This window comes from Theobroma cacao, chromosome 9, assembly GCF_000208745.1.
Source record: "Theobroma cacao cultivar B97-61/B2 chromosome 9, Criollo_cocoa_genome_V2, whole genome shotgun sequence".
Taxonomy (NCBI): Eukaryota; Viridiplantae; Streptophyta; class Magnoliopsida; order Malvales; family Malvaceae; genus Theobroma; species Theobroma cacao.
Genome location: NC_030858.1, coordinates 7,660,006 through 7,672,573, shown reverse-complemented (window position 1 = coordinate 7,672,573; position 12,568 = coordinate 7,660,006). Strand labels below are relative to the sequence as shown.

The following is a 12,568-nucleotide window of genomic DNA, read 5'->3' as shown; positions in this document are numbered from 1 at the left end:
TTTATAATAGTCATTTTTATTATATACTTATAATTATAAAAATTTGAACCTTAAATTTTTAATCCTTTGTAAAGAAAAGAATAACTGCAAAACAAATTCGAAATATTCAATGCATCTAAATACAAAGTAATAGTTAAAACCGACTGCATAGATACGTTTTCAAACGTTTCCCTTTTTTCGAATCACTACAAATTAATAATCCCTCCCTTCTTCTTCCGTGACAGCACCAAAATGGACAAACCCATTTGCCATGGCATCATGGCAATGGTGCTGGCACTTTGCGTAGCCGCAATGGTCCAACCGGGACAATCCCAAATGGCACCGGAGTCTCAACTTTTCATACCAAGAGATGGAAACATACCACCAGAAACTTTAGTATCGGAGAAATTCATTAAAAATCTTTTCCCTAAGAAGGGGAAGACAAAGAAAAATGCACTTGACATAGGAGGGCTGATAGCAGAGTGCCTTGGAAATTACGACAATGTGAAAGATTGTGTTGCTAGAGGTTCAGGAGGTATTTACCACTGGAGACTTGCAAGGTCTAACCAGTGATTGTTGTGACGCCCTTACTGGAATAGCTGACGATTGCTTGTCAACGACCTTTGTTCGATATTTGCCTCAAATTCGTGCACCTATAACCACCGTTACAGCCTATTGTTCACTTGTGAAAACACTGCAAAGCTATTTTAATTAAAAAAAAAAAACAAATTTAGATGATCTTTTCATTGTTGTTTTCTCCAGAAAATTCCTATTGGACTGTTAGCATTTAAAGCCTTTAGGTTGGTAGCTTTCACGAGGAAGACGTGCTTTCTTCTGGTGTTGTAATGTCGGAATGATAATAATAAAAGTTTCATTTACATATATGACCTGCTCATTTTTTGTGGTATAAAGTTATGGGAATATGCAAGCAGGAACTTTAGTTTTGCTCTTTGCATGCATCTTATTTAACTAAATTCATTTGGCAATCTAAACAAACAAAATATGCTTCTCTTTTACTAAAACCAATCTGCTAAAACCTGTCCGAGTTGATCCCCAAAGTTAGCCACGTTTTTTGGGGTCACAGACTGTAGGCAAGTGCAATATATATCTTGCCTGGAACTTTGTTCTTAACTAACCCCTTATTCCTCCAATTTATGATAATCAAAAAAAGCATCTTTGTTCATTAAAATATGATCCACACCTGAGTAGCATTTGCTGAACTGGAAAATGCCGACATAACCAATTCTTGATATTTGTTTCTGCTGTTATAGCACAAGTAGTAGTAGTTGTTGTTGTTTTTTATTTCTTTGGAGAATGAGGCATATATATGAGAAACCGCTGCTCCAATAAGCTTCCACTCCTTTTATACTCAAAACTTGTAACACGACAAAAAGGATGAACACTAAAAAAGTAAAGGATAAAACAACAAATTAAGATTTTTATGGCAGAAAAGTAAAACCATATACTTATTAGCTGATTAAATGCTGCAGTCAAGCTGAAGGAATTTCACAATTACAAACAAGAACGGCCTCATCAGTTTACAAATAAAACGTTTCAGCATTAATAACTCTAGTACTATAAATTCTCATCCATCTCCTTCCAGGCGATCCACTGGCACCCCTCCAAGTCCAATATTCTAGAAAGCTTGCAGACTTTTCCTAGTCAAATTCAGTATGGTGGCGGTATCGAGAAAGCCATTGCCTATGCTTTTAAATTTAGCATGCATGACCGTGTTGGCAACAACAGGAATGGCGCAACTGTTGCTGCCACCATTTTCTTTTTCGCCAACGTCAGGTGTCCCAGGACTACCTTGGCAGCCTGGAGAAGTACAAAAATGCTGGTCATCTCTTACCAGCATAGAGGGATGTATCATGGAGGTTTATACTTCACTCTTCCGTGGCCAAGTGGGCATTATTGGCCCTGCTTGTTGCCAGGCCATTACTCAAATTAAGGATAATTGTTGGCCTAAAATGTTCCCCTTCAACCCTTTTTTCCCTCCACTGCTCAAGACTTCTTGTTCAGCTACACCACCTGCAGGAACTTTGTTGAATGACATCAGCAAGCTGTCTGCGACAGAGTTATTACCAGTGCAGCCCGGAAACGAAGTTGCAGAATGCTGGTCTTCTCTTACTAACAGTAATGGCTGTTTGTTGCAGATTTTTAAGTCACTTCCCAGTGGTCAAATTGGTGCTATTGGTCCTGCTTGTTGCAAGGCCATCACAGAAATCAAAGACAATTGCTGGCCTAAGTTGTTCCCTTTTAACCCATTCTTCCCTCCATTGCTCAAGAACTTCTGTGCTCAGATCGGTGGGCTTGCACCAGCACCTAAGTGAACTAAACAAGCTCAATTGGTGAAGCCCTTACACAGAGCAAACCTGAACTGAAAAAATTAGATTGAGTTTTCTTCCATCTTTATAGAATTACATTGCTAGCAATTGTCTGAGGGAGTGGTCCTGTTCAGAGAAATTTTCTTTGGTATTTAAGGTTCCACAAGGAATATAGTTATTCTTGTGATGTTTTAGGGTTGTCTTTTGATTCTTAATAATAAAAGTTTCGATTAAGAACAAAATGCTCATAAGGTCTTTCCTGCATGTGCTTAAGTGTACGAATGCTTGGAACAAATTAAAAGATGAACTCACCCGGTGAGCCGGTCCAAGGCTAGGGCAGAGTGTTATTAAACTAATTTCTAGGCATCTTTTCATCAATCTGAAATTGCCTGAATTCCTCAATATACTTAAACCGAAAGCTTCTGCTTCCAGTTGCAAACATATACTCTTTATTTGTTTGACTTCCGTTGGGTGTTAGCATCAGAATGACTTATTTTTTGAAATATGATTCTGGACTACTTAGACACACCATTTACGCAAACTCTTTAAGTAGTTTCTTTCAGCAAATTAATTTAGTAGAATGAAGCTGAATTTGAAAATTTGCCAGAACAAATGAGAGGTGGCAAATTAACAGGCTTTGGTATAGGTCATGCTTTTGAATTATGGATAGCATCAAAAGTTTTCTTACCTAATAAAAGATTTTGGGCTAAGATTTGACTGGTAATGAACTGCTAAAAATGCCAATAAAAAAGAAGCTTTGTTCCACCCAACAATGTGTTGTTTGCTCAGACAGCACTGCTTATTCAAGCAAATAAAACTTTCACGGAATTTCTTCAAATTAAAGAGCCTCAAGCTATCTTGAAATTTTAAGTTCTCATCTGTTGTGTGATGGATTTGGTTATGACTCATGCGCAAACAATTCTGTGCCTAAATCTTCTTTATGTTTTCTTTAGGGTTGAAGCTTATAATTATTTAACGAAATCTTCCTGACAGACAGCCAACAAGAAATCATATATTACACATTTGACATTTCCATTATCCAGAACTGGCATGGTTAGTCCTCAACCAACTGCAGAACTTTTGGTAGACCTGTTATGGTTAAATAATCAAACTCTGTTCTATGTAGATATCGATAGATTTAAGAGTACAAGAATTTTTATATAGAAATTATTATTTTGCTTCTCAATTTCACGTCTGTTATATCAGTTATGCTGGAAAATTTATTTTTGTTTTAACGTGTATTGGTATATTAGACCACCTGTAGAGACATTACTGATACTACAGTTATGTTAGAAAGCAGCTTAATGTAAATTAACAGTCAATGAACATCACTAATTCTACAGTTTAAGGCTTTTACTGTAACTAAAATACAATATTAAAAGCCAGAATCAGTTGAAGATAAGTAAATGCACAGTTCAGGGACTAGCTTGAAGGGAGTTTATTATCTCTGCCTATAAAAATGCACCCTCCACTTCCCAATTTCCTCACGATCAAGTTCAAACCTGCAGCACCGACAATAGTGATCACTTACCTCTGTCTACACTCAAAATGGGTCCTGGCACAGTTACATACATTACTGCATTCATTGTAGCTTATGGATTCCTGTTGCAGGTTCCGGCGCTAGCAACGCCGCCGCCGCCACCAAAAACAACAATCCCATTTCCACCATTGTTCGGGCAAGACCCAGATGTCCAGATGTGCCTAACAACTTTGCAAACCGTCCAGGGATGTCTACAAGAGGTCATAACCTCTTTCCTTAGCCTCCAGCTCCAACTCGTTGGCCCTGCCTGCTGCAAGACCTTTCTTGAAATTGAGGATAAGTGTTTGCCTAAAATTTTTCCCTCTGACCCTTTCTTCGTCACATTGCTTGGGAACCATTGCTCAACTGTGGTGTTGCAACCTGCACAAACACCGCCAGCAACCGCTGCCCGCAAAGTTATTGGAAACCGAAACAATTAGGCTTGGGTGAATGCTGTAGGAGAGTTGACCGATCTCTTTCATGAGCATGGACACCCAAAGCCAGGACGTAGTCTCTAGTTGATATTTGTTATTTCAAGAATATTGTTAGCAGTTGGGAACGATTTTATTTAGAAGTAGTATGATTTAGTTTTATCTTATCTTCGGAGAATGATAATGAATAACAAGATCGGTTTTATTAAAAGTAATAGTAATATTTTTTTTATACTTATTGATCTAAATTAAAATTTAAATAAGTCAAATTTCCTATGAAATGTCTGTAAATATGTTATACTAGCCCAAAACCGTCTAAATTATTAATGTATATTTTTGGGGACAGAGTCTAAATAATTAATATTTCTTAAATCATTTTTATATAAAGTATATATATATATAAATATTTAAATATGTAACAAATCTATGTATTATTACCTTTCTTTATTTAGCTATATGTATTTTGACCAAATTAAAGTTAATTCTAACAAGAATCCAAGAATATATATATATATATATATATATATATATATATATATATATTTATATTTATATATATGCTCTATCTGTCATTCCAAAATTAATTTGTAACTTTGTCACATGAGTAATTAATCCGTAGCGATTAAGGGTATTTTAGGGAAATTCCATAAATCGATTGGCCTTAATTCCCGTCCACAAATTCAGGCCCGATTTCTTCCTCGGACCACGAAATCACCAACTAGCCTTCTACTTCAGTACCAGCAAGAAAAATAAGTTGCAATATATTTTTGTCTCAACCATGTCTAAAACAGCTCAAGCTGTAGCTTTCCTTCTCCTGGTAGTGACCACTTCCACTGCAGTTTTTGTGCAGCCAGGGCTAGCCCAGGTGCAGCCACCACCACCTGGAACCATACCACAAATTGCAGGCCTATTCCCACCTGGAACTCCAAACGATATAATGCAATGCTGGTCATCCATAATGACCACCCAAGGATGTGCATGGGAAATTTACAGGTCTCCTTTTAGCGGCCAATTTGGCAATACTGGCCCTGCTTGTTGCCAGGCAATTCTGTCCATGCAGGAAAATTGCTGGCCTAAAATGTTCCCTATAAGTCCTAATTTCCCACCAACTCTCAAGGATAGCTGCTCCCACAGTGGGGCGCTGCTGCTTCTGCTGCGTAGCTTTCCTGTACTAATAACTCGTCTAGTTTATAGTTGATGGAGGTTTTAGGGCTATGTTTTATACTTCATAGCAAATAAAGGTAGATTAGATCTACCCATACAGATTGATGATTTATCTTTCCTTAACTTTGAGAACTATGAACAATTAAGAGATTGTTGGATTTCCTTTTGTTCTAAGAACCTTTGTTTTTTTCTCTTTAGATGCATGAAGCACATGGCATGGAACTAATCACAATAGATACTAACATGAGTTAAGCGACCAAATAATTCCAAGAGAATGTTAAATTACCTGAAACTTGTCAATTTTTATATTTAAGATTCAACTTCTCCTCAATAATATTTGTACGCAAGGAAATTCACATCAATATCAAATATCATATCCAAAAATTCAAATAGTGAAATGACTTTTTTTTTTTGAAAAACAAATTTATTTATTTCATAACCTATACATGGTAAGAGACTTCTTATGATTGCCATTCAAATAGTGAAACGATATACATACTCTTATAAGAATTTTAAAAATTTCGTCTTCGAATATTTATTTAAATTATTATAATTATGATTATTATTACTTGTAGTAGTTTATTTGTATTAAAGCATTCACTGCAAAGAGATCTCCCTAATATCACAATTTCGTGCTCATCTCTCGCCAGCTGCAAACCAGGGTAGACTGCTGCTCTCTCGTCTTGAATAACAAAAAAGCAACAAGGATTTTGAATCTTATTAATTTTATAATGATAATTTAGCATCACTATGATGATGAACAAAAATAACAAGCAACCAATATAATCTGAGTTGTCTGATAATTAAGTTAATTTCAATCTAGGCCTCATAAAAAGGTATAGCAAAATAAATTATATCTATTACACAATCAATTCACTAATTAATATAAGGATCAATTTGTTAATTAATATGATAAACTATACATATATATATATATATATATCAAAACTTTTATTTAGATTAAAGGGTTTTATTTTTTATTTTTTGGTGCAAACGGATTTTTGTTAATTTTAAATGCTTACATACCACACTTCTTTTTTAACCTTTCCCAAAGTCTTTTTGTTGACTTGTAGTTAAATTTAATTGGTTACATGCTGGGATATGTCTCTTGTAATAACTAGCAATATGTACGCTTAAAATTGATTTGAGTTAAATAGTTAATTGATACAAGCATTTAAAAGGTAATATCTAAAATATTTGAATATGAATTTAGATAATAATTTAAAATTTTAATAAAATATTTACACAATTTGAATACTTTATCAAATAATAAGATTCGAGTTCAAATATTTCAAAAATAATTGACTATCCTATGACAATAGTATAGTAATTGCCTATTGCTCCAAAATCCCGAACGCCAACATAATGAACTTGGACTTGTAAAAGAAAACTATATGAATTATCCACACAATGTTGCGGGCCTAATCAACTTAAAATGAAAGAAAGTCAAAAAATATAAAGATGACTCAATAATAGTGAAAGTTAAAGTCTTTAAAGAACATAAATTTAAAAAGTTTAAAATTAACCTGAAACTCCCCATCAATTTGAATTCAATCCAAATCAGATTATTATGTGTTAAATAATTAGATTATATAAATATCAATCAACTAACTTATTTAGGGACAATTTTTAATGTATGTAGATTGGTATTTTCTTGAATGTCAGGGCCCCTTTATTTTTCCCCCTCTTAACCGTAATACATTAACTCCATGGACATTGATCATCTCTGTAATCAAACGCTCCTGACTGAAGAAACGGACAAAATATTCAGGCCAAAAGTATACTGTGATACAATAAACTCTAACATGTATAATGAGATACATTGCTCAGTGTTTACTGTCAATTTATTTCCAAAATTTGTAACTTCATCACTGATAAACGTGCGCAGGAAACAGTTGCTAAAATCAATTACTTGCTCTGTCTTAGTTTTTCTTCTATAAATTGTCACCCACTTTACTCCTTCACCCACCAAATTTACCATCAAGGCCTTTTATCAGTAGTCTATTGAAAGAGGTCCCATCTTGTTAATAAAAGATAACCATGTCAAAGAAAGCTGAAACAACTATCTGCTGGCTGCTGTTGGCCACATGCACTGCAGTTTTGATCCAGCCAGGGCTAGCTCAGCTGCCCCCACCTTTAGGGATCCTACCATCACCAATTTCAGGCCTGCTCCCACCAAGGACGCCGGAAGTACAGCAATGCTGGTCAGCTCTAATCAACATACAGGGCTGTATATGGGAAATTTATAGGTCTTTTTTCAGTGCCCAATTTGGTAACATTGGCCCTGATTGCTGCAAGGCTTTTGCCACAGTCAATGGAAATTGTTGGCCTAAAATGTTTCCATTGAACCCTTTCTTCCCACCCTTGCTCAAGGATAGTTGTGCTCGCTTCGGAGCGGTTGCCCCGGCCCATAAGTGAATGTTGCCGCTGCTAAGACAGACGGTTCAAACTTCTAGTATTCTAGCATTAAGTAAGGATTAAGAATTTTTGCTAGTTCACGTAACGAATAAGATGTTTTAGGTACAGGAGATTTCAGACCTGTGTTCAATAATTTGAAGTAGTAAATAAAGATTGGTGTTGTTAACATTGCTTATTTTACATTTGTCCTTTGCTTGCGTTTCACCCTATAAGTTTCCTACCAAAAGCAAGTTACAAACCAAAGTAATTAGCTAAATTACACCAAGCAAACTAATTAAATGCCATTCCTTTAGCAGTGAGTGCAAAACTCCAAAAGGCTAAAGCCAATGTCGTTTATGCGAAGAAATTATACAGTAGATTTTGAAATATTCTTTCGTTCTTTTTCTTCCTCTAGAGACATATAGGCAAGAAGCTTTTTCTTAAGAGAGGATTAATTGAGTGAGCGTAACGTATCAACCGAACCAAGGGTTCGTCCAGGTAGACTAGGCCCGTAGGAGTGGATTATCACTGCAATTGGCTTCTTTTTGTCTTATACGTTTAACAATATCAAGTCTTTTTCGTAACATTTGACATTTGAGTGCATTGAGATTAAGATTTGAGATACACCAAAAGTTATTGTACTAATATAAATATAGTATTTTGACTTTCCTCTACATCTTTTCTTTCAAGAAAGCAAGTTGCGTGTGTTTGTCTGTTTCATCTCACATTTTGATTCCTAAAACAAGGACAACGACTTCACCATTTGTTAGTTCACCAGTCTCAATATGGGCAGTGTGAGGTAAGCCCAAAGGTAATCAAGTTGGTAAAATTGGCTTGAATTCTAAACATTAGTTTGATTGATTTGAATTCAAACTCAACTAAGATTAATTAAATTAACAATTTAAATTTATCCAACTCAAATCCAAAAAGATTTAAACTTAAATTAATTAAACGATCCAAAACTTCAAAACGAAACAAATTGAACTTCGATAGAGTATAATTTTATTTTTTAAAAAATATTAATTTAATTGAAATAATAAATACAAAACACAAACTATTAATTTATTAATATTTGAAAAACTTTAAATTATCTTTTAAAACTTCCTTTATTTACTCTTACATTTTTATAACTTTGGATATTATTATTGTTAATTACAAGTAAGAAAACCAATTTTTTTGTAATTATAATTAAATTTAATTTCTACAATTATACATCATATATAAAAAATATTTTTTTCCTTTTTCTTTACTCTTACGAAATAAAAAATAAAAAAATTAAAATGTAGGTCAAAATAACTTTAAAAACAAAAAATAATTAATGTAGTATAAAAATAATCAACAATAATTCAATAAAGGTAATTGTGACACCTACTTTTAAATGTTTTACTTTTATTTCACTTTAAGTAGATATTAATTAATTGTAAAAAAAAAAATTGAACTCTTAAAAGTAGCTAAAGAAAGAATTAAACATTTTATATTCAAACCTTCCAATAGTTTGTCTCTCAATAAAATTCTAATATTCAAAAGACTAATTATCACAACTTCTAACTTGATTTATAGTTGACTTTATAAATCATGATCCGTAATCATAATTCTGGTGAGTCACTAATAATAATCTTAGCATGAAAATGAAAATTAAATATTAAATAAATTTTGTTCTTGGAGAACATTATTCTTATGATATCAAAAATCAAAATTAAAGATAAGTTACAAGTTGACGAGAATGCAACATTGAATATCTTAATTGATAAAATTTGACTTAATATGAATCCTTCTAAATCTAATTTGATTTGATCTTAAAAGTAAACAAGTTGAACCGAAATCAATCCGAATAACCATTATAATAAATTTTGATTTTAATTACATTTTTTAAAACATATTCTATGTAATAAAATTTTAAAAAGTAAAGTTATTTAAATTTTTAGTTATACTCTTTGATTTTTTAAATTTAGTAACAATATTAAAACTGCATAGTTAGCTAGTGTTTACAATTTTTACATTTATATTTTATTTATAATTCTGTTAAAAATTTATATAATGTAATCAAATTTATAATAGTATTGTAAAAAATAAAAAAAATGTTATTAAAAATATTTTTAATTATACATTGTAATAATGTACAATTCTAAATTGAAATTATTGTAATGAAACTCAAACACAATATTTAATGACCCGAATGTCCTTCGAACTGTAATGGCCCAATTCAACCCAAACCGGATATAAATCCAGACCCGAATATCCTCTGTTTGTCTACATTGGCTGGGCTTTATATCTGATTCTGTTATCGTCCGGGAAGCACTTGGGGTTGGGAGGCCTTGGATCTAGCAAGAAATCCAACCACAAAGCAACGGGCTCCGCCGCTCTGCCATCTGTCTCTAGACTAATTAGTCCATACATGTACCTGTTCATTACTTCCCTCCATTGATTTTGTTCTTTTTCGATTCCCGCCACTCAAACAAAACAAGATCAATCCGGGGTTGTCCTCACCACATTGTTCAGTTTATCATCATCCTGAAAAAGGTTAAAATGTTATGGTCATATTCTTCAATCCATTGAAGAAAAGTTAAGGGAACAGACAAATATTAGGCATTAAACACAACAGACACTAAAAATAATCAACCAAATCATAAACCAATTATCTATCCAAAAATAAATTTAAAAAAAAACTAAATTCTATTTTTTTTTCCATTGAGACCCCATTTTGTGGTACCTAATGATTCAAAGAGGAAAATCAAACCCAGATTAAAAAGGTGATTAATACTGATAGGGACTTGCACGAAAGAAACGTTTAATTTTTTTTGCTGGTTCCTGCCAAAGGGGAGTTCTAACGTAAAGATACCATCGAATTTATTGGGGATTGAAACTTTTATTTGAAACTTTTGGGATAAAGTCTTAGCATAATAAGTGTCCTTGACTGTGACCAGGATGATTACAACTTTTTAGAAAATTAATTTTCCTTTAGGAAAAATTCTGTCCATTGGATTTATTCGAAGTAGAACTGGAAATATCAGACTCATGTAGAGGTTGAGTGGAGTTATCATAAAAAGAAAATAAGGGTAGCTTTTTTCTCTCTAATTTACTCATGCTTATTGGCCTAATTGTCAATTCGCGAATGCCAATAGTTTCAGGTAATATGTTGCCATCACGTTCCACTTCTCTGTATTTTTCTTACTTTAATTTATTTTCGCTTTGATCATTTTCTGCTTTACCCTTGATATTCAATGCCAAACTCGACTTTCCAATACGATTAGTTAGACTAGTGTATATTTATATATATATAATGTACTCACTTGGTCGATTTAGTCTGAATTTTTTATTATTATTTAAAACATAACATTTCTCCTTTCTCACTTAATTTCGTGAGCAAAGCAAAAGCAAAATTCGATGACTAATTCTCTATCAGCTAAGATTTTGGAGGGTATTTGACTTTTTTTTTTCTTTTTTGTTCGGTTAGCAGTTTATTGCCAATGAACGAAAATTTTCAACTTTCCAATGCGAAAAAATCTTTTTTCTGAAAAGGTAAGCTTACATGCCAAGATACATGCAAATACAAAAGGAATACCACATGGACTTTCCTTGCAAAGCCTGCCAGAGATCAGGCAGCTCTCCTTTTCCTTTGGAATGTTCTCCATTTCATGTCGAAAGCCAAAGCTTTTTTTGAGAATAGGTGATCATTTTGCTGGCATTTCCTCCCATTGAAGGATTGGACGTGGACAAATCTAGGTGGTGGTGTAGTTGATGACAGAGCTTGACAGCTGAGTTAAAGAAGAATTTCCGGATTAGAAAGGGTGTTAGGTTAATGTGCAACGACAAAGAAAAGGCTCCCCTTAACTAACATTGAATGGATTAGGTCTTGGTGGTTCCCTTTTGGGTAGAGAGCCTCACCAGATCCTCATGAAAAAACAGGATAAGGAGGAAGACAAGGGTGCTGAAAATCTCAAACGAACTAGTTGGATAGCATCAAAGGGACCAACTCGTGACAGATAAATCAAACCCTTGGTTTTCACTCAAACTTAATGCAATAACCTAATAGGTTGTCGTTGCCACATGAGCTTTTGATGTGTGCTCAAAGAAAAGAAACGTAGAACAAGCAATTAATAAAATTTACTCCAACCCTTTTGTCTCAACTTTTACTCTCATGTGATATGATGTGGTAAAAATTTATTAAACAATAGAAATCTACCGTTTATAAATATATAAATTGATAAAGTTTTGTTATATCAGATAAGATAAAAGTATAAGAATGAACAATATTATTTTAAAATGTAATTATAAATTTTTTACTATTTAAAAATCAATATCAAGGCGATTAGATATTTTAGCAATCTCCTTAAGCCAAGTTGTAAACAAAAGTATTCTTTCAATCCTGTTATTATATTATAATTAGAAGATTACTTGTAAATGTACCAAAGTATACTTGTGATCTTTTGATTCCAAGTTTATTGATCCATGCCGACAGAAGTTTGGTTAGATTTGTTCTCTCTCTCTCATTTTTTAATGGAAGCTTTGGGTGTCATCCAATGGTAAAACAAATACATCCAAATGAAATGATTGTATGATTTAATAAGCGGTCCGTGGGATACTTGAGCAGTAGACGATGGTGGCCTACTGACCTCTGCTTGTTCACGTGCAACTTGCGACTACACATACATTCCCCTTCCAACTCATTTCATGCACTTTGCTTCCATTATAATTAATCATTATTTTCAAGATTAACATACACCCTTTGCTCTCTTTACAATTTATTTATC

At 33.4% G+C, this 12,568-nt stretch overlaps 4 protein-coding genes across 4 annotated transcripts; all 4 read left to right on the top strand.

Moving 5' to 3' along the window:
• LOC18588861 lies at positions 1,433-2,632 on the top strand. Its single transcript, XM_018127075.1, has one exon. It carries the CDS (start codon positions 1,653-1,655, stop codon positions 2,310-2,312), a length of 660 nt encoding a protein of 219 aa, XP_017982564.1. The 5' UTR covers positions 1,433-1,652; the 3' UTR covers positions 2,313-2,632.
• Positions 3,855-4,265, top strand: LOC18588862. The gene has a single exon (XM_018126794.1). It carries the CDS (start codon positions 3,855-3,857, stop codon positions 4,263-4,265), a length of 411 nt encoding a protein of 136 aa, XP_017982283.1.
• LOC108663217 (egg cell-secreted protein 1.1-like) lies at positions 5,035-5,454 on the top strand. Its single transcript, XM_018126793.1, has one exon. The coding sequence runs from the start codon at positions 5,035-5,037 to the stop codon at positions 5,452-5,454; it is 420 nt and encodes a 139-aa protein (XP_017982282.1).
• LOC18588860 lies at positions 7,393-7,999 on the top strand. The gene has a single exon (XM_007013553.2). It carries the CDS (start codon positions 7,461-7,463, stop codon positions 7,836-7,838), a length of 378 nt encoding a protein of 125 aa, XP_007013615.1. The 5' UTR covers positions 7,393-7,460; the 3' UTR covers positions 7,839-7,999.